This window comes from Adelges cooleyi, unplaced genomic scaffold, assembly GCF_023614345.1.
Source record: "Adelges cooleyi isolate 19-005CV unplaced genomic scaffold, UGA_ACOO_1.1 ACOO_flye_CR_arks_rails_tigmint_CR_PRNA_376, whole genome shotgun sequence".
NCBI classification, from domain to species: domain Eukaryota; kingdom Metazoa; phylum Arthropoda; class Insecta; order Hemiptera; family Adelgidae; genus Adelges; species Adelges cooleyi.
The window spans coordinates 14657039-14677901 of NW_026096053.1; the positions used below are offsets into that span (position 1 = coordinate 14657039).

At 36.7% G+C, this 20863-nt stretch overlaps 2 protein-coding genes across 2 annotated transcripts; one reads left to right on the top strand and one right to left on the bottom strand.

Moving 5' to 3' along the window:
* The first annotated feature begins 387 nt into the window (after window positions 1-387).
* On the top strand, window positions 388-7692 carry LOC126840447 (protein naked cuticle homolog 1-like). Its single transcript, XM_050576192.1, has 5 exons — window positions 388-724; window positions 4866-5146; window positions 5226-5327; window positions 5779-6182; window positions 6634-7692. The coding sequence occupies exons 1-5, from the start codon at window positions 670-672 to the stop codon at window positions 7115-7117; spliced, it is 1326 nt and encodes a 441-aa protein (XP_050432149.1). The 5' UTR covers window positions 388-669; the 3' UTR covers window positions 7118-7692.
* A 1202-nt stretch (window positions 7693-8894) lies between these two features.
* LOC126840914 (facilitated trehalose transporter Tret1-like) lies at window positions 8895-13929 on the bottom strand. The gene is made up of 4 exons (XM_050576926.1): window positions 13744-13929; window positions 13503-13638; window positions 11943-12128; window positions 8895-10814 (listed from the first exon to the last, which is right to left on the bottom strand). The coding sequence occupies exons 1-4, from the start codon at window positions 13780-13782 to the stop codon at window positions 9790-9792; spliced, it is 1386 nt and encodes a 461-aa protein (XP_050432883.1). The 5' UTR covers window positions 13783-13929; the 3' UTR covers window positions 8895-9789.
* Window positions 13930-20863: the final 6934 nt, after the last annotated feature.

The following is a 20863-nucleotide window of genomic DNA, read 5'->3' on the forward strand; positions in this document are numbered from 1 at the left end:
ATGGGCCGTGTGTGTGTGTGTGTGTATGTGTGCTCGCCGAAGCTGGCGTAACGTATAATAATAATAATGGAGTAGAAGAAAAAAAGAAAAAAAAAAAGAAAGAATGGTACAAAACGTGCCGGGTAATAATGGACCGAGAAAATAACATACGGAGACGACGGCCGGCCGGCCGGGGCGGATGAAAAGAACGAGCGGTATCGTTTCAAAGACCTGGCCCGGAACAGCGAGCAGCCGCCATACAGCAGGCATTCTGTATATATACGTACATACATATGTGTTATTATGAGCCCCAAGGATGAACGAGTGTCATGCCATACTAGGCGGTCGCCTTGCCGATGCCGATGCCGACGCCGCCGCCGCCAGTCCACCTCAGTTGCCCGTCAGCATTCGAACGCGTCGAACGCGTCTTACCTCGTCCGGTCGTTTTTTTAGAAGAGTGTTGAGTGTATACAATTGTGGATATCATTATCACTGCTAAAATATAATCACTAACCGAGACGCGAGTACGCGTTATTGACAGTGTTTTTTTTTTTTTTTTTTTAACTCTTACCGATGTCCGCCAGACACCAAAGTGACCGCGAATCGACTGATCAGTTTTTAATAGTTTACTAGTTTATTTATTTTTTTTTTGATATATGTCATTCCGTACGTCGGGCCGACGTTCGATTCATGGGCATCGCGAAAAAAATGGAATGGCTCAAGTGGATACGAAAATATTCCACAGGTAAAAACCGTATATTATTATTATTATGGATAACATGTCGCAATAATTAGTAGATCAATCTGTTTCGTCTCCTATAAGGGCTCGACATTTTGTAACCCGGAACGACATCATCCATTGCCATATTATAGCTGGTATTTACGGGGAATATCTTCTTGTCGGCCAAAGCGCGCGCCGTACGCCAAAACGTTGTAAGGGACTTTCACGGTATGCGTGTGGCGCCGCGGCCTAGGCAGTAAAATTCTCTCTTGTACACCGACACTTGTTGGTGGTTTTTTATTTTACTTTTTTTTATGACTCTCGTTAACGGTTGTTTCGGTCGGCGATTATCTCGCTCGACACGGCGGAATGCGGCGCGTTTCTAGTCCGTCGTGTGTACCGCCTACTAAAATAATAATAATAATATAATAGGATTGTGCCGACGGTGGCGACGGCGGCGGCGGCGAGGTTATCTCCGCAAAACGAAAGTAATAATAATAATAATAATATACCTAGTAAACAATACATACACCGTCCGTGTGTGTGTACTTGATTTAAGCATCATCGTTTTTAGCATGTATTCCCTCGAGGTCGACGGACTCCCTCGCCGCTTAACCCTTTGCGCCAACGCATAAAATAATAACACGACTTGTTTAGGTCCAATAATAATAATAATAATATCATAACGCGTTGTTATAATATTATTTTATCATTATTACGACGATTAAGGTATTTCGGAGCGGGGGGGAGGGAGGGAAAAAAAGGAACGGTCGCACACGCACATTACATGTGGACCATTTTTTTTCTTCTTTTGTGCACTTGCAACAAATCAAACGGTTATCGATTCCCGTGTGTTCTTCGCCGTGTCCTTTTTGTGGGCCGTATACGTTGGGATATTATACACGCACCGAGGACCTGCGGTTTTTTGTGTACGGCCGTCGTCAAAAGGAATTCGAGGGTCCCGCGCGTTTCCTTGGAAATGGGATTTTTTTCTGTTCTGCTCTTTTCTTTTCTTTCCCAGGCAACAACAACAACATCAACAATAATAATGTTTTTCATCGTCGTCGCCAGCGCTCACCTCCCCGTATAGTAGGTACACATTGTATTATATGCACCACTATGTGCAGTATCCAGCTGGCCCTATTGTGCACGGGTCTCCCGTGAATCGGCATGAGATAGGAAAAAACACGGAATGTTTGTGGGTGGTGGTTGTATGTATATCGGCGGCGGAGTCTCCTTGTGTGTACCGGGCAAACCCACGCCTTTTTGTTTACATGTTTTTGGAGTTTTCTCTCTCTTTCTCCCCCGGAAGTGTCTTCGTCGGTCGGTCGCTTTCGTTTTGGTATAATAATAATAATTATTATTATTATTATTATTATTTCATTTTACCGCCGTGTATTATATTTATTATTCGTTAAACGCGTTCGGTTTGTAATAATAATTATAGAGTAGACCGAGGATATTTGAGCAAAAAAGAGAGGGTGCCAACGGGTAGTAGTGTAGTTGGTATATACACCTAATACCGCACCGGTCATCATCAGTGGAACTTCGTGGAACTCGTATGATGGGCTCTCGCGTGCTCCGTTTTTATCTGCCGACATTCCGAGAACCGGCCCAATAAACCACATTACAACAACGGCCGGTCGTTGGTAACCGATATTCATTTTTTTTTTGTTTTGCAAATTCCGAACATTCTTCGCCCCCCCAATTGGTTTTTTTTATTATCATTATGTTTTCACTATGTTATCACATTTATATATATATATATATACCGACGGGGAAACCTTTTTCGCGCTATACTAGTTCAAGGTAAGTAGGTTCGGTGCCAATATTACACGTGTGTTGTTGTTGTTCGGCCGCCGGCAACGCTACAATATTGATAATAATTAAATAGCCGCCGCCGTTATTGATAACGTTTACACGAGCACCCCCCCCCCCCCCAAGAAAGTATACGCGTCCGGTTAGGTTAGGGTGTGTAATACTCGGATTGTGTGTGTGTGTGTGTGTTTTGTTTTTGTAAAAAATATCCTTTTTTTTTTTTTAATCGGCAGCTGTCGTCGGCACTGTGTTATTATTATGACGCTGGCGCGTTATGTACAACAATACGAGCCGGATTAATGATAAGCCGAAGCGATTTAAATAAAAAAATTAAAAAAATTGTTTAAACTCCTAAGGAATGAACGAGAGCGCGCGCGCGTTTATATATATATGTATATATTTATATTATACGTTTGTATTTTATTTTATATAATATAAAATAATGACGTGTCATGTGTTATGTGCCGCTCGCTGCTCGATTATAGAGGAGGGAAAAAATGTATATACATATATGATGTGTATAAGAAAAAAAAAAGAAAAAGAAAGAATATTACCGACCGGCCGGCCGGCGACTAATGTTATGTCGGCGGCTCCGCCTTGTCGGTACTCTTTGTAGCCAAGAGTCAAGGCCAAGATTATATATCTCAACCAAGGATCTCTTCTGAAACGTTGGTTGTGTGTTGCCGCTCGTTATTTCTCTCTCTCTCTCTCTCTCTCTCGGTCCGTTGCCCGCAGATGATTGTAAACGAGGGCGGCGGGCGGGCCAGAACAATACTCTTGACGAAAACGTGTTATTAACATACGAATTCGGTTCCAAACCGAATACATATGTATATTATATTATAATAATAATATAGATAATAAAAAGTATAATACTTGATCGGATGACAATCGCAATCGAATGGCAAGACAAAATTGGCGAGAAAAAGCTTTGCGTGGAAATAGCACGTGGTTTTATTTCTATTTTCTTAAGGCCGTTCTTATTGTTTTTCTTCGGCAAGGAGAATGCGCACGTATACGGTATAATATAATGAGACTTGAATCGGCGGCGGCGGTGACTTGGGCAAGAGGCGCGGGGCCGGGACGAGGAGGGAGGTTGGCCGGAGGGAGCGAGAAGATGGATGGACGGACGGACGGATGGATGTGCTCGGCGGTAAGTATCAAACGTTGGCCGCTCTCACCTCCTCCGGTCTACGTCGCCGACAACCGAAACCGGTTTCGTTTCCTCGACCGTGTGTGTGTGTGTTGTTGTTTAGTGTTCCAGCGTGTTCTCTCAGTCCGTCGTGGTCTCGCTCGCTCCTTCACTCACTACGTATACATATATATATATATAATATGTATAATAATAATATATTATACCCGTCCTGTTCGCTCTCGATGAAAACTACAGCAGCACCGTGTATATATATATATATACCATACACGTGTATGTACGTTTGTACGGTGCGAAGTACCGCTTTGGTTGTTATGGATGGCGGAATGGTATATGTGTATAAAAAATAAAAAAACATTGGGGAGATTTTCGTGCTCGGACGATTACAATAATAATAATAATAATAATATAATATAATATAATATAGAAGAAATGTAACGCACCGTAAATAATAAGGATGACGACGGACCGACCTCTATACGCGCCCATGTCGAATGATAAGAAAAAAATATATATATACATACCCGGCTCGGGGATAGTCCCCAGCCATTGCGCGTACCGCGCAAGGATGAAAAATAATATGCCATCACGGAAAACCGTTGCGTGACCCCTCTAGCGTCCTCCTCCACTTCTCATACACCTCCACACACACACACACACACGTTGTAGTGCATGTGTATAATCGCGTTACGTTCATTAAAGTGGTATTGTTCGGCCGTTGGTACGTCGCTTGTTGTCGGGCACGCATTATAAATATTATTATTATTATTATTATTGTGTTTTGTGTGTGTGTTGCTGCCGCGCGCGTAACGCGACAAACTGGTTCTGTTGTTTTTGTGTTTTTTTTTTCCTAATGTCCAACAACCCCGAATAATACTCGACAACCACGATGAAAGAAAAAGAATAAGAAAAAAAAAAAACAAAGCGCGGCCGACGCGCGTAACTGGTACCCAGCAGCAGCAGCAGCTGCTGGTCCTTTGGGTGTGTTTTGCCGCGCGGTGCCACACCAAGATAAAAAAAAAAAAAATTAATTAATTTAAAACGAAAAATGTCTATACCAAAGCCGCAGATTCTGGTCTGGTCGACAAAAAAAAAAAAAAATAATATGTATATTTTAAATGTGTAAATTATGTTAATGTCTTTAAGTGGATTTTAATTGACACTGTTTTATTATTTTTTTTTTTTTTTTTTTAGGCATCCTGGACACGAAAACAGGTAGCATGGAAACGTTAATCGATTCGGCCAGTTCGAAAACGGTCAACAGCAATTACGCTTACGCGTCTTCGGTGACCGCCGACGACGAATGCGTTATCAGCCGCAGCCGCAGCCGCCGGCACGACTCAACCGCAACGAAGACGACGGCGGCTGCGGCGGCAGTTGTCCCGAAACAACGGCCCATGTTGCCGCCGCCAGTTTCGAGTGGCGAATCGCCGCCGTCCACCCCAACACCACCTCCCCAATCGCTACCCAACGACGTAAGTAGAAATTTTCGATTTGGAAATTTTTGATTATTAATAGTTATTATAATAACCGTCGTTGTACTCGTTTTCCCAGGACTACGACTGTTACATATCTCTGGACGGAATACCCATCAAACAGGAATTCCAATACACCCTGTCCGCCGACACCGACGGTTGTGGAAAAATCACCAAACACGTGAGTACATAACCTCGCCTGTGTACCTAACCGGGAACGGGAACGGGTGGGGGGGGGGGGGGAGAACGGCCGGATGCAATTTAAAATAGTTAACAGAAAACCGTCGGGTTTTCGGCGACCGCCGTGCTAGGAGCTTAAGTACGTCGCCGGCTTTCGGACAAGTCGCTTTTAAAAATAATAACGACGATTTGCCGCTTCTGACGTTTGGCAGCGCAATCAAAGCGAGACTGAACGCGACAGCCGCCGTCGTAAGTCTTTTGATGTTTCCAATTAAGACGAGCGTTGTCGTCGGTTAATAGCGGCGTGCGGTGTTCTACGGAATTGGCTCGTTGGCACGCCGTCAACATATTATAATACATTTGCGACAATTGTGCTCTTCTTATTGTCGTTGTTACTGTTGTTGCGACGTTGGTTTTACTTAAGTTTTTTTTCTCGTTTGTTTTTCACGCAGGACATCGAGGGGCTCGCTTCGAAAATTTTGGAGTCCATGTACGGTACGACCATGAAGTTTTCGGCACCGGGACGCCGGACGGTCAAAGTGACGTTGAACGTCCGGCAGTCGGCCACGGACGTCGTCGACGGCTGCCGCCCTGTTCCTCCTCCGTCGTGGGGCAGCCACCACCAGCAGCAGAAAACCCCGCAAAGGGGCGAACGCAGGAGCAAGTCTGACCACCACCAGAAACACCGCAGACCGGCCGCGGTCGACCAGCCGTGTACGCCTCCTCCGGTGTACGTCCAAGGAGGATCGTCGGCTAGCCACCGGGTCAAACAGGGAGCGCAGCGGTACAGGCGCGACCAACTGGTCGAGATGGTGTCCAGGAGTCTGGCGGAAAACTTGAGTTTCCAAAATCAAAGGTGAGGCATATATATATATATATATGTTGTCTAAGATATTCCTAGAATATAATATTGTGTATCGACGACGTACATTGTGTGGGCTACACGCGGTGATGACAGTACGGTTTTTAAAATGTTTTATTATCGTTCAAATAACATCATAATAATATCGTATTATTATTATTATTTAATAACCGTAAATAAGGCCCAAGTGCGACGGTTGTCGTCTACGGCAGAGTGATAAACACGACACTTTATTAGACCATTAGACCGTGAAGAGAGGAATTCCATGTGTGCCCCGGACACCGGCTCTAATAATATTACTACACACACACGTTTAGAACAAACGCGTTTCCCTCGTCGTTTTTTGGACCGTCTCCAAGACGTTATTGTTATTATTATTATTATTATTATTTTTTTTTTAATTACATTTTCTAATTATTTTATTTATTATTTTTCGATTGTTCAGGAAATCAAACAAGCCAGAATCGTACCACCGGACCAGGACGAAGCGTCGTCCCAACGCGGATAATACCGCCGTCGTGCCGCAACCGCCGCCGCCGTCTTCGACCAAGCCCGCCGCCGCCAAGCCGTCCAAAGTGGCTTGGAGCCCGTACGACTTCGAGCCGGTCACGCACGCGCCGCCCACGCTCCACGAACTCAAGAAGCAGCACCAGCTTCTGTACGGCAACGTGGTCGGCGGCGGCGGCGGCGGCGGCGGACCGGCCACCGTCGAGGAGCATGTGGTCAAGTGGTTGAACCAGCACGCCGCCGCTACCCCGCCGGTCAAGAACGGCGCGACGACGACGACGACGACCCAGGAAGAAGAGCAGCAGCAGAACACCAAAAACAACCAACAGCGGTACAAACGCGCCAAACTGGCGTCCAAGAAGATCCACCATCACATACACGAACACCACCATTATCACCATTACGACTACTATATCGTTTAGCAGCGCTGTTGTAATTTGAATTATTAATTTTAGCTATTTAATTTATTATTGAGATGTTTCGCCGTCCGTTTTTATTATCGTTTTAACCGGACAAGACACGGTCATTTTTCTTATTATTATTATTATTTTTTTTTTTTAATTTAAGTTTGAACTATGTCATTATTATTAGTATATTATTATGTATAATTGTCACCGTCAGTTTGTACAAAACCATCTTACCTTCCCTTCTTTCGGCCGTGTCTTTTCCGGCCAAAACGATAAGTACCAGCGCGGTATAATTTATTTTTTTTTTATTATTCAACGACTGAAGTTTGATTTACTTGTAAACTTGTTTTAATTACTTGTAAAAATGGTGTTTACCCTTATTTTTTTTTGTTTTCAAAATCCACCGTTTAAACAGTTCAGTTACACACACACACACGAGATCCGACTTTAAGCCATTAAAAAAATATTTATTATAATATCCCCGAAGTATTTGTCAACGTGTTTAACAGCCCTAAGTTCCTTTTTTTTTTATTAATTTACTTGTATTTTTTTTTTTTTACATAATATACATACATATAGTAATATATAGACTAAGGTTTTTTTGTAAGTAATTATGTATTTAAAAAAAAAAAGTTAAATAAAATGTTATAAATAAAAAAAAAAACACTTTTCTATTGATTTTTCTTTTATTATTATAACTTCCGTTTCATATGTACGTAAAACATCATAGACACAATGTTTTCCAGTAAGTATATAACGTTTATCCGATAATTAATATTCATTTTTCACGTTTACACCGAGGAATTTAGAGAGTACACTAATGTCCCTAGTCTGTAAAAAAAAAAAAATCATTCGAACAAGTGCTCGCATGTGTTGAAATGCTATTTTTACCAGACAAATGTAAAGTTAACACGTGTTTGTGCTTAACCCCGTCGTTCAGATCCTATTCAAAATAATTAAAATGTGTCACTCAATGTTTGTGTTGATAAAATTATCATTCTTGTTGATGTGGAAAAAGTAATAACGTCGTCAATGATTTGTGTCCAGAAATAATATTTAAACCTAACTAAAAGTAACCGAAAATGTATTTTCTTGTTCCCACCGTAATGTTTACTAAATAAATCAATCTCGAGCAAATATTTTATATATTTTATAGATATATCAATTTACCGTATTTCTTTCATATTCTTTCATCTAACCTAACTTAACCTACGCGAACGTATTGATATTGCATATCTAAAACGCCCGTTTATCTGTTTAATATAAAATGTAATTACAAATATATAATATATATATTGATTTGTTTAAAAACATTCTCATACAAATTTACCTTAATTTTCCACTTGCCTTCCTATACTGCACACTCCCTTCCAGATGGAATATAATCTAGCTAACAACTTTCAAATTTTTAAACGGGATGATATGTATAATTTAAAACAAGTCCTGTAAAAAAAAAAAAAATTGGTGAAATGATTGTACTCTTGATTTTGTTCATGCGTTATTATAGTTATTGTTTGTATTAAAATTGTTTTTTTTTTTTTTGTTATAGCATGTTTACATAAGTCTAGTGGATATTCTTAAGGGTTTTATAAACTATACATATATTTTCACTGTGTACATTATAATGAAAAGCGTGTTTAAAAAAAAAACTGTTTACCAAAAACTGAAATGATTTTACCTGAATATTATTCCCTCTGTATTTGCTACCAAACTAAGCAATATAGTATAATAATATGACTCTAGGTAAACATACGAAATATGAGTATTAGGTTTCATTTATTTATTACGCAATAATAATAAAATCGGTATAAAATGTACAATATTCTTATGACGTGTAGGTACAAAATTGGTGGTTTTTGACAATAACTAAAGATACAAATTATTAACAAAATAATATAAACAACAAACTTAAGTAACGCAAAGTTTGTTCTAATAACTACTATACTCGTGGATCCGAACAATATAATCATTCAATTATCCATACAATTTGACTTTTTAATGTAAAAAGAAAAATTTAATATTATTTACATATATATCTATTTACATATAGCTAACATGTAGGCGATAATTGCACGTCTACCGGTCAACCCTCATTAAACTTACATTATCACAGTGTAAATACTTGTTTTCCAAGTCTAATAACAATAATCGTTACATAAAATAATAATATAACGTGCATTCTCCCTTCTGGCAAAAAAATAAAGATATAAAAATCATCATAAATCCGATAATAGTCTAATGACATTATGACAAAATTAGCGCTATTAGCGCGTACGTTTATGATGAGAATTTAAAAACAACCAGTTATAAATACTTAAATGTCTAAACAAAAAATACTTTATACGGTAAAAACAAAAAAAAAAAGCACTTGTATCGTTTCGTAGTTGGTCTTAAAACTAAGTAATGTCGTACTCTTGTAAGTCTAACTAATTAGAGTATACACTAATCTATACGTGTTAACGATTTAGATGCACAAAACAAAACAAGTTTGACTTTAAAACTTACATATTAATATTTTTATCTGCTAAGTACTTAAAAAAAAAAAATCAATGTACACCTAACCGTCGGTATTGCAACAGGCGCGGGGACAGATGTCGCGTATCTTACGTTGGGCTCGCGGCCGTGCAAGTAAACTTTGCAAAATGGTGATACGGTAAAATGCCATTACCGCTGCTGCGGAAACAAGCTCAAGGAATTTCCCTTTGTTTGCGGTTGGTGTCGAGCCTGGGACGGTGTTCGAATTTCTCGAGGATTTGGTCGAGCGACTTTCCGGTGGTCTCGGGCAGGACGAACGCGCCGAACAGCACGATGGTTATGCAGAACCCGTTGAAAATGGTCCACACCCATTCGATGCCCAACGCGGACACCATGGCCGGGTATATCTTGATGGCGACGAACATGAGCTCGTACCCGACCGAGTACAGCAGTCCGCTCATGGTGCCCTTGACGGACATGGGGAATATCTCGCTGCACAGGCTCCACGGCAGCGGCAACACGGAGAACATGGCGAAGAACACGTAGAACAGGAACGCGTAGATGAGCAGGCCCGCGAACGGCGGGTCGTCCGTGTCTTCGAACACGTGCAGGTAGACGGTGATGGCCGACAGCATTGTGAACATGCCCAGCCCCGAGATGACGGTCAACGTTTTCTTGGGCATGGTCTGCAACAGCAGGTTGAACACGCTGCCCATGGTCCGGGCGGCCGACAGGAACACGTTGGCCGTCATGCCGTCGATCGGCACCCGGCAGTCCTTGAGCACGTCCACCGAGTAGAACACCACCACGTAGAACCCGCAACTCTGTTGGCACACGAAAAACAGCAACGCCACCAACGTGGGTTTCCACACGGTGGGCTGGGTCATCTGTTTCCACAACGGGACGGCGTCCTTCCGATCGTCGTTGGCGGACTGTTGCTCCTCGCGATTGCTGGGCAACACGAAACCGAACCACTGTTCGGACAGGCGTGCCTCCTGTTCCCAGCCGCGGGACCGCAGGTACGCGGGCGTCTCCGGTATGGCGAACGGCAGCGCGAACCCGACCAGGCTGAGCACGGCGAAAATGCCGGACACCGTCTGCCAGTGGAAGAACACGCCGAGCGCAGCCGACAGGGTCATGCCCAATCCCACGTAGAAAGCCAACAGCGACAAGAACAGCGGTCGCCATTTGGTCGGACTCGTTTCCGCTATGTACGCGTACGTCGGTGCTCCGGTGCCTGATAACAGACAATACGTACAAATGAATACACGTATGCGTCGAAAGTTTTTAACAAATAATAATCTCAAATATGTAGCTCGGAGAGATGCTTTGAGCGTCCTAAGTCTCATATAAATTGGAAGACGGGTGCCAAATTTAAACGATTCAATTTCATTTTCAACATAGTTTTGAGGAAATGTTTTCGATTTGAAGATTGAAGCCGCTCCCAAAATGATTAGTTTTAACATTATTATGTTAAAGATTTAGTTTTAATATGTTTGCAATTATTTATATTAACCGATGCTTGTTGTTTTAATTTCAAGCTACTCAGTTAAAATATTTACCAGACACATACAATTGATGTTATGGCGATTTAGTAGCAAAAGGCTTACGAAAAAGTAAACTGCCACTTTTACCATTTCGAACCAAACAAAAATTGAAAATGTGGCAGTTTGCTTTTTCTTGTTAAAATAATTCAACACTACAACAGAAAATGTTGTGGATTATTGTGTGAAAACCTACACGACAGTTGAATGTTATCAGCACCAGGCGAAAAACATTCAGTGACGTTTGGTTCGGTCATCTCGAGTGTTTACGCCGTAAGTCGAGCACTTATTTACCCGGCTGTTATAATTATTATACTAATAACGCGTACAACGTCCGACGTTTTTAATCTTATAATTCGACAATGTATAGGTGTGTGTGTGTGTGTGTATTACTTGAACAAAAATCTCAACATATGAACGCCGCCGTCACTTAATCAGTATGGTACACAAAAGTTAAAATTTTATTATTATTATAGGTATGTTAAACTATCGTATCGCACGCAACGCGCTATCTGAGCGTTAACCGAGGGATTAGGAATCTCAATTATTGTCACAAGTGTTGAATCACCGTTGGCGCGTGGCTATAAAGTATATTATAGTGTCTAACAATTATTATTGTTATATTTTTCCATCGGAAATCACAAATTTCCACACTCGACACAGCAGCTAACGGCACAACCAATAAACCGAATAGAAATAGGTGCATTTTTGCACCTACCCGTATGATTGTGTTCGCCCATATGGATATGGATATTTCGCACAATTTTCACAGGAATACCTTAAGAAGCCAAATTTGTTATTTATATCACCGATATGCTTACCGACAGATAGTCCGGCAAATATCCTACCGACGTAGACGGCCGTCACGGTCTCGGCGTTGTAGAGGATCACGGTGCTTACGAGCAACGGTATATAGGCCAGCTGTAATGCGTGCTTTCGACCTATTTTGTCGGTCAAGTAGCCGCAAATCAACGAACCCACGGGACACGGTAGTATGGAAAGGCTGGCTGTAAGTGCAAAAAAAAAACAGTGTTATAACAAGGTGTAGTTTTATTCGCAAGGCAATTATTGACTTTGGCAATCTTATACCAGTCGAGCGTCTCGAATTTCTCAAACATGCGGTTCGAATATATTTGTCAACTACATATTATTATATCTACAAAGCAATAATGTTATATTACACCGGATGATTCTTTCAGTCGGTATTTGTTCAGCGAATTATTCTTAGTTTAAAAATTCAATTAAATGTTTATACGTTACCATTTTCAAGTTTCAAAAGTTTCAAAAGCTCTATAGCCAATAATAAACAAGGTACAAATTTGAATATTGTCTAACAATGTACTACACTATGGAATAGAACAACGCTACTACTATAAAAACACTAGAAAATTGTAATTGTTTTAAGTGTAAACTAGTGCTAAAATAATCATTCTGTATATTATATCCCACGACTTGTATGCAATGATTATTCGAAGCTTATTTAGCGATTGGACATTATTAAATTCGTTAGATAAGTTTAGTTTCGTATAGCCATTATAAATATTATTTTACAAACAATCGTCTCGACTAATTTTCATTTTAAGCTGTTAAATGCCAAAATTGCAAAATTTTATAAATCAATTATATTATCATTTAAAAACAATTATCGTAATAGCTGTATTCTTTATCCGTTAAATGTCCAATTACTTTTTAAACAAATTATGTTTAAAAAGTAATTGGACATTTAAAATTAAAAATAACCGCGTATCATATTAAACATTTTTAGGTTTAAATCTAATCAAAATGTTTAATCAGTAATCGTTTCTATAATTGTACTGTAGATATTTATTTTATTTTTCTTCAGTTTTTATATGTATATATATATATTATTATTATAAGCTATTATAACATCTCAACGATCATACAGTTTGTTTACCAATTGACTATGAATATTACCTTTAATATTAGTATGATTACACCATACAGATTATTTACATACTTTTGTTTTAAGTATTGCGTGGAAATGTTTTAAAATAACTATATTCATTTTACACAGGTAAATAAACAACACAAATTTCCATACAGTTTCATCATGTCAAGTGTTTAAGCTCAACATAATATGTAAAATGATGCAAGCTCTCCAAATTTTTTTTTTTTTTGTTGATTCGATTACTAACATATACCTTTCCATACCTCAAGAACTTCATTGCCAGTTTTAGCATACCGCTACACTGGATTTTTCCAAAAAAAGAACACTGTTACAACTTACACCACTTGGTCTTATTCTTTTTTTTCCCTACCGTGTAATACAATAGTATTATTTTCAATAATCCGAGTCTGAGTCTATGAAACTATAGATATATTTTTTATGTTTTTTTTTTTTTTAATTTGATAAAAAATACCTATCCACGAAGCCTCGTCGTAGTTGACGGTAAAGTGCGATCCCGGTAGATGAAGTTGAGCCAATAGAATAGCGGAAAACCCAATGGTGCTGCCCACGATCAACTGTTGGAAAGCCATGACGCTGCTGGTCATAAACTAAAAAAAAAAAATACCAAAATATTCATCAATACGCGACTGTATAGTTTACGGAATAATCATTTTTAGGGATTAAAAATAAAAAGTGATTGAAATACAACTTACCACTTTGAAACATATCCAAAAATTGTTGGTCAAAAACATGTCGACGGTTGAGGTGGTAATGATAATGACAACAACGGTTTACTAATATATTTATTTAACCGAATGGAGCAAAATAAAAAAAAAGTATTATAATAATAATTATTATTGCACGCGGACCGGTCGCGACGGAGTCTCTGTGTATTACAACATGCCTGTCCTAACTGGACGTCCCTTTTTAATGGGTGTGTAGAGATGAACGATAAGAATATCGAATTAATCTTTTGTTATTTTTAATTAATTAAATATTAAGTATTTATCTCTCGAAACCCGCGGTAATGCGCGCGAGTGGTACTTATCGCGAAATTAATAGTATGGCAAAAAAAAAAAAAAATATATATATATATATAATAATAATTAAAAAATCGTTCGCCAACACCTATCTACTTATAATGTATGCCATAAGAAAGATATCGCTTTGTGTATACGCGAGTTGTCGACTGTTTAAATAATAACATTGAACATATTAACTTTGATAATTTATTAAAAATTCGAACTGAACATTTTCAGTTAATAATACAGTTAATTTACACAATTTGGTTAATTATAAAATACAGACATTATTGTTTCTTCGTGTTTTTTTTTTTGATAACAATATAAATAATGTCAGTATAAACAATTTTTTTTTTTTTTATCTAAAATGTTTTCACGTATAGTACATTCACGTGGGCCGTGATCAAATTTGAATGTAAACGAACCTGTTATCTGTGAATATTAAATAGTTGACCGTTAGGAGGCCCCTTGTTTAGTCCAGAGCGAATTATTATAGGGCATAATTGCGCACTCTAGACAAAGATATTGTGTTTTATAAAAATAGTATTAATAATAGTAATAATAATAATAATAATATAATATTAGTTGGAAACTAATTTTAGTTAATTCACATCGTCGGTCATTTATTAAGGAGTTGTGTACGGGCAATTTATCGAAAAATTTCAATTAAGAGTTTTAACTAAATAGTTTATAGTATACGGTTTTTGTCAAACCATCACAGTCATTTCTAAAAGGTTAAATAAAATTTGTTTCATCGAAGTTGCTTTGCAAGGGACAAACTTGTGAGAGCAGTACTTACAGAAGAAATTTATCAGTTGTGCTATAGCGTTTTTTCCCATATCAATACTGTTTTAATTGTTTTCACAGAGGAATAACATTTGAAAATAAAATGGAACTTTTCGAATCAACGATTTTGGATTTGGATTTAAGTTATCAGAAAACAATAAAAACGCCACGGCACAGGTAAACTTTTTCTCTGTGTAATGCAAATATATTTTTTATCAAAATCCTTATAGGTAAATGTATGTTGTCTCTTATACTTACTAATAGTGCTCTTGTAAAATATCTAACCTGACCGGTGCCAAATTTTTGAAATTATGACTTATACAATTGCCCCTTTCGCACAATTCGCTTCTTAATTCATCTTAGATGTAGGTATGTACATAAAATAATATACAGATATCAATATTTGTTGTTTATTTATTTTTTATCACGGTTATAAAATCCATTCACAATATCTAATGTATTATTATGAGCAAGCTAACGGTGTAATTTACTTATGATCTAATTAAAATGATAATGTAATAATACAACAACACATAACAATAATATATAATAAACAATACCGAACACATCACGTTAATAATTATATACCAATAGTATATTAAAATAATAATATATTGATATCAACTATTTATAACAATAAATTTCACAAAGGGTTTACATTATAAGGAAAGAAATCTGTACTAGTGCTCTCACAGAGTTTCCACTTGACATTGAGATGTTCCATTGGGGGGAATGTAACATAATATAATTTTTCCAGTATTGTTCAGGAGGGATATAAAATAATTTTTTGTTTCCAGTATTTGGGTCGTCTACTTTATTGTTTAATAGCTTATGTAAAAATGAAATACAACTTGATTGTTCTCTCTCGACTATTTTATAATATGACCCGAATTCAAAACCTATGAATTAAACCATTATGTTTTGTACTCCTTCAATATGTTTTGAACGATCTATATTATAGGTCTCCTAGCTAATTGAAGCATACTCGATTAGGGAGCCTACTGGATAAGTATATATATAAAAGCATTTAAGGGCAACCGTGTCAGTGGTTTAAATATTAATCGTCTCGAGCATTTCTGAGTGTTTTATTGACGGGGTTGCATCGTTAATAGATACAGTGTAATGAACAGGTGAAACGTGGTCACCTCGAGAGAGAAATATAGTTGTAGTAATATTTCCATCCATCAAAACCCGTTTTTGACGGTTCTGCTTGTGTTTAAATGGCGCTGTCAAGTCTCTCTCTCCATTCAACGCATCTGTCTTGGAAGTATTGTTCCAATTTCTAAATAATTGCACACACCGCCTAACTTACAAATACAAATACATTCGAGTACTTCGGTTTTACGTCACCAACATAGGCCTGAACACGATAACAAGCAATTTAATTCGATTGTGCTTTCAAGTATGGCACAAGCTATATCAGCTATATATATATATATATATATATGAATTACATCAAAAGTGTTTTCCATTCGTTCGAGTGCTCCTTTTGTTAATATTATATTCTAGACTCTTATGTAATTCTTATTTGTTATTATTACAGATCTGACGATAGTGTTGATTAATTTTCAACTATAATATCGTCACTCGGCGGATTATGTCGAACACAGAAAACCGAAAAAAACACCATTGTCTCAATAACGTCAATAGGACTCGTGAAACACAGCTGTCGTTAAAAAAAAAAAATGTTATACGTTATGTTAACTGCCAGACAACAATATCAGCGCGTGCCAATAATCGACTTCTGAGAATCTATAAAAAATGGCATACCGTCTTACTGTGTTGGAGTAAACAAGACTAATTCAAATTAAAATATTGCTACACGGGAATGAACTAAACTGAAAAAAATATTACATAAATAAGATAATAACCTATTTTGAAAATGATTTATATCTTCAAAGTCGTGTTAGGATTAATACTTTTGTTGAATTTTGCGTTTCTGTCAAGTCATTTAAAACGGCCATTTCGTTGCGACCTAGTCATGGACGTATACATTTAATTGTCTTGGCTTATTTTTTTTCTGTTTTATAAAACATTTCAAAATATATGTAGTTAGTCGTTTGGTTTTTTGGATACCAAGAAAGTATTGCCAAGAAATCGTTTGGAAACGCCGTTCGTTTAACTTTCAGCTGTATTTACAAAAAAACAATTCGTATAAAATATATATTATTTTGCGCGTTAGTTAATATTAATATTGAGCCAAAAATATTGTCACAAAACCGTTACAATATAAGTCTATAATTTACAACTGCGTATGTGAATTATCTAAAAAAATGCACTAACGATCACGACGTATCGTTTGTAAGTGTCCTACTTTTTCTTATGCGATACGATATTATAATATTATTGTTTGCATGTGGATTTCCAACCGAAAAACTTAGATTTTTACTATATTATATTTACAATATACATTAACGTGGACTAGAAAATTTCACCGTAAATTCGATTTGCTGCAAAAAGAATGTAAAAAAATAATGATGAATCTTATGATTGGCTTCTATTTGCTTGTTCGGTGTAAGTAACTTTAACATTTTGATTGTTGGCGAGGCTGTTTTGATTGTTGGCCGATTTCCAGGCACGCTATGACGGCTATGTGGTGTGAAATCTAAAAAACGCGATCCAAAAAAATTATCTCCTAAATTTATGGTTTAAAAACATTAAAGAAGGTCAAATTATATGTTTTTGGGGTCGCTAAATTCAAATTTGAAATCATCTCCCTACTTAGGGGGATTTTTTTTTGAATTTAGAAAATTTTAAAGTTGCACATCAAATTGTATGTTTAATGAATATCTGAGGTCAAATTTGAACTCTGTGGCCTCAAAAACTTATAAATCGACTGCCTTCTTACTATTTGAAAATAAAAACCAGCGTAAATCACATTTTATCGTCTTTTTAGGATTTTAGACTACTTAATTAGTTTTTAAATTAATATATCTTCGTGTTCGGCAAGTTTCGGCATCTGAAACCTGTTTAATATTGTTAACAACGTAATTTAACATAATTTAGTATAGTTTTCATAAGTTTCTCGGAGTTCCACTGGCTTATAGGCCTTTAAAAAAAAAAATACTATAATTAGGTTTTTGGTATAATTAGTATTGCTCATTAAAAAAAAAAAATATAAGTTTAAACGTTATCAAAAACGATTATCGGCTAGTAGGTATAATAATTAGACAGTGTACCTAAAGGCTTCTATTTTAATTTTACCTTTACCTTTATCTTACCCTTTTAAACAAATATTTTGAACTGACTCCGTACACCACCTTTGGTTAATGTATTGTACCTAAATGAGGATGAAACCAAATTCAAAGGGATATTTACTCCAACCTGAATAGAAATTTAATTATTTTGTAATGCCTACGGCCAAGACAAAAGCTATGAAATAGTGTACAAGCGAAAGTACACCTAAATAATTATGGAGAATCTCAACACGATGACACTGTAACGAAAACCTAGCGCAAATATACAATACATAATAATGAAATACAAATGCTGTGTAAACATAATAGAAAATTGCAATATATATATATTATTTCTAGTTGTTGAAATAAATAAAAAAAATTAATTATTTATCGTACCTACAGCCAATAACCGACAAAATTGATGAAGTCTGAATAAACAGATATTGTACACTTAGTGCTTAGAGGTGAAAAATGTCAAAACCTCGAGTCTGGTTTGGCCGTTTACAGGAAAATTAGCGCAAGTCGAGTGGTCGCAAAAGTCATGTTTTTTTAAAAATATTATTTGAAATAACAAGGCTTCGAAAACAAAGGTTACTAGCCAAGTTACATAAAACAGGTTGTTCAACTATGACGTACACATAAGAAGGAGAATTTTACAATTCGTCCTAGCAATTAGTACGATTAACACCTATATCCTAGATGTGCTAATGGTGTTTATAGAGACTCTAGTCGTAGAGTCATCATTATCAACTCTAATATTTGTCTATATTGTTTACCTATAAAATATATTATACATAGGTTAGGTTAAACATGTATATATATATAGGTTTATGTATAGTATACGTATGGTGTAAAACGGTTTTTTATACTTGGGGAAAATCTCGGTCGTCCAAAAAAATTATATATATATTATGTTGTTTGTGAAAATTGTCAAAAAATTGCTATAGCTGAAACTAAACGCCTCCTCGAGCATTTGTAAGCACCTGTTTTAACGTGTCAATTAAACCTACTACTTTGTTAGGACTTATTAATAATAAAATAATATAAACAATACTCACTAATCTGATATAAGTATTTGATTTCCACGGTTTGATGAAATGTAATTCGGATATCAATGCCCCGAGTAATAAAAATAACAACACGCGTTGAGTATACTGTTTAATTGTTAAACATTGCATAACGCATATATTATAAACATTTTAATATATGAATTATAAAAAAAAAAAAAAAAATACTTTTCGTTATAATAGAATTTATGTTAAAAAAGCTTGACCAAGTCGTGTATTTTTGTCAGGGTCTGATGTAGCGACTTGTAAAGAAAATACACAATTATTTTTGGAAAAACCACTTCCAGCCGAATCATTTCTTATCATTTGCAAGTTAAAGGTCTGGAATAATGATGGTTCTATGACCAGCATTGCCCTTGTTCACCCCATATATTTGCACGCTTGTTTTAAATATTAATACTGAATGTGTTCACTGTACAAACGTAGGCAAGTAAAGTTAATGCTACAACTAGATTTCCATTGTCGGATATTTAAATCCGAATTGACACATATTACGTCACCACTCGACAACACGAGCTGATGCTACTTGACTGGCTTAAACTTCAGTCGGTTATCATTGTCCGCAATCGGTCCAAAACATACTACATTTTACACCGTGATAAACACCATCAAGCACTATTATTGAAATATTGAATCAGCCGATTTACAAGTGTATAGTAAACACGATGGCGATTATTATCCTTCGTCGGTGTATAGTATTTTTAAATCCGGTTAAAAATTAACAAACAAAACGGTAGCAATTTGATTTATCATATTTTCTGTAACGACAATTGGCTGATTATTCTCAGAGCTCAGTCGCAATAATAGCTACTCCTATGGTTACACTCTGCTTACAACAATTATTACAATACCAGAATATATTGATTTCGACGGTTTGAACATCTATTTGGTCGCTTTAAAACGTGGTTTGGTTCAAATGTTAAGATTTTTAAGGCTTATTACAATCAATCAGATAGACTCGGTAGCGTCACGTTCAATATCGTTAATGCTTGACAGTGATTACAATTAACTTGACTATAAAAATTGAATTTTTCGAAGAGTAATCGTTTTTATAATTATCATCATCGTGAAATAATTGTATTAATATTGGTAAAATAATTAAATGGGAAGAAACTAGAAATGGAACACGTGTTTCTGAAACACTTGTTTAAATGTGAAAAATAAGTTGTATGGTTTTAAATCAAATTATTCACCTTTAAAAAAAATATATATTTATACCTATATTTTATTCGACCATTACTAGTGTTTTGTCGGTCGAATGAGAGAATCGTGGGACTGTACAGATGAGAACACATTAGAAAATATTCGTTTCAAAATGAGATAACATGTCTATCTTATCGCATCAGCATACATATGGGTACAACACATAGTTTTCTACAACTAATTACATGTGTTCATCTTAAATCAATTGGGTGTATTGAAAAATAACAAACTCAGTTTTCAACTATAGTCAATGGCTGAGAAATATAACAATTTGGATCGAATGATTTTTTTTTTATATTTGATATTATGTTAGAATATTGCACACCGGAACGTATTGTAATAAGGAAACATAATTTTATTTTACTATAAAAGTGGCCTAATGAGTGTTAAAATTGGTTTTTGGGTCTCTCGAGAAAACCCAAAATTCGAAATTCGGCCCTTAGCGTTTCAATTGTTAGAATTTCAAAAAAAAAAAAAAAACAACAGGCATTAGTTTCACAGGTAACGCGCAGTATACAGCTGCTGATGTATGTCGTGCTAGCTGTGCATATTGTTACCGTGGGATAATATGGAAAC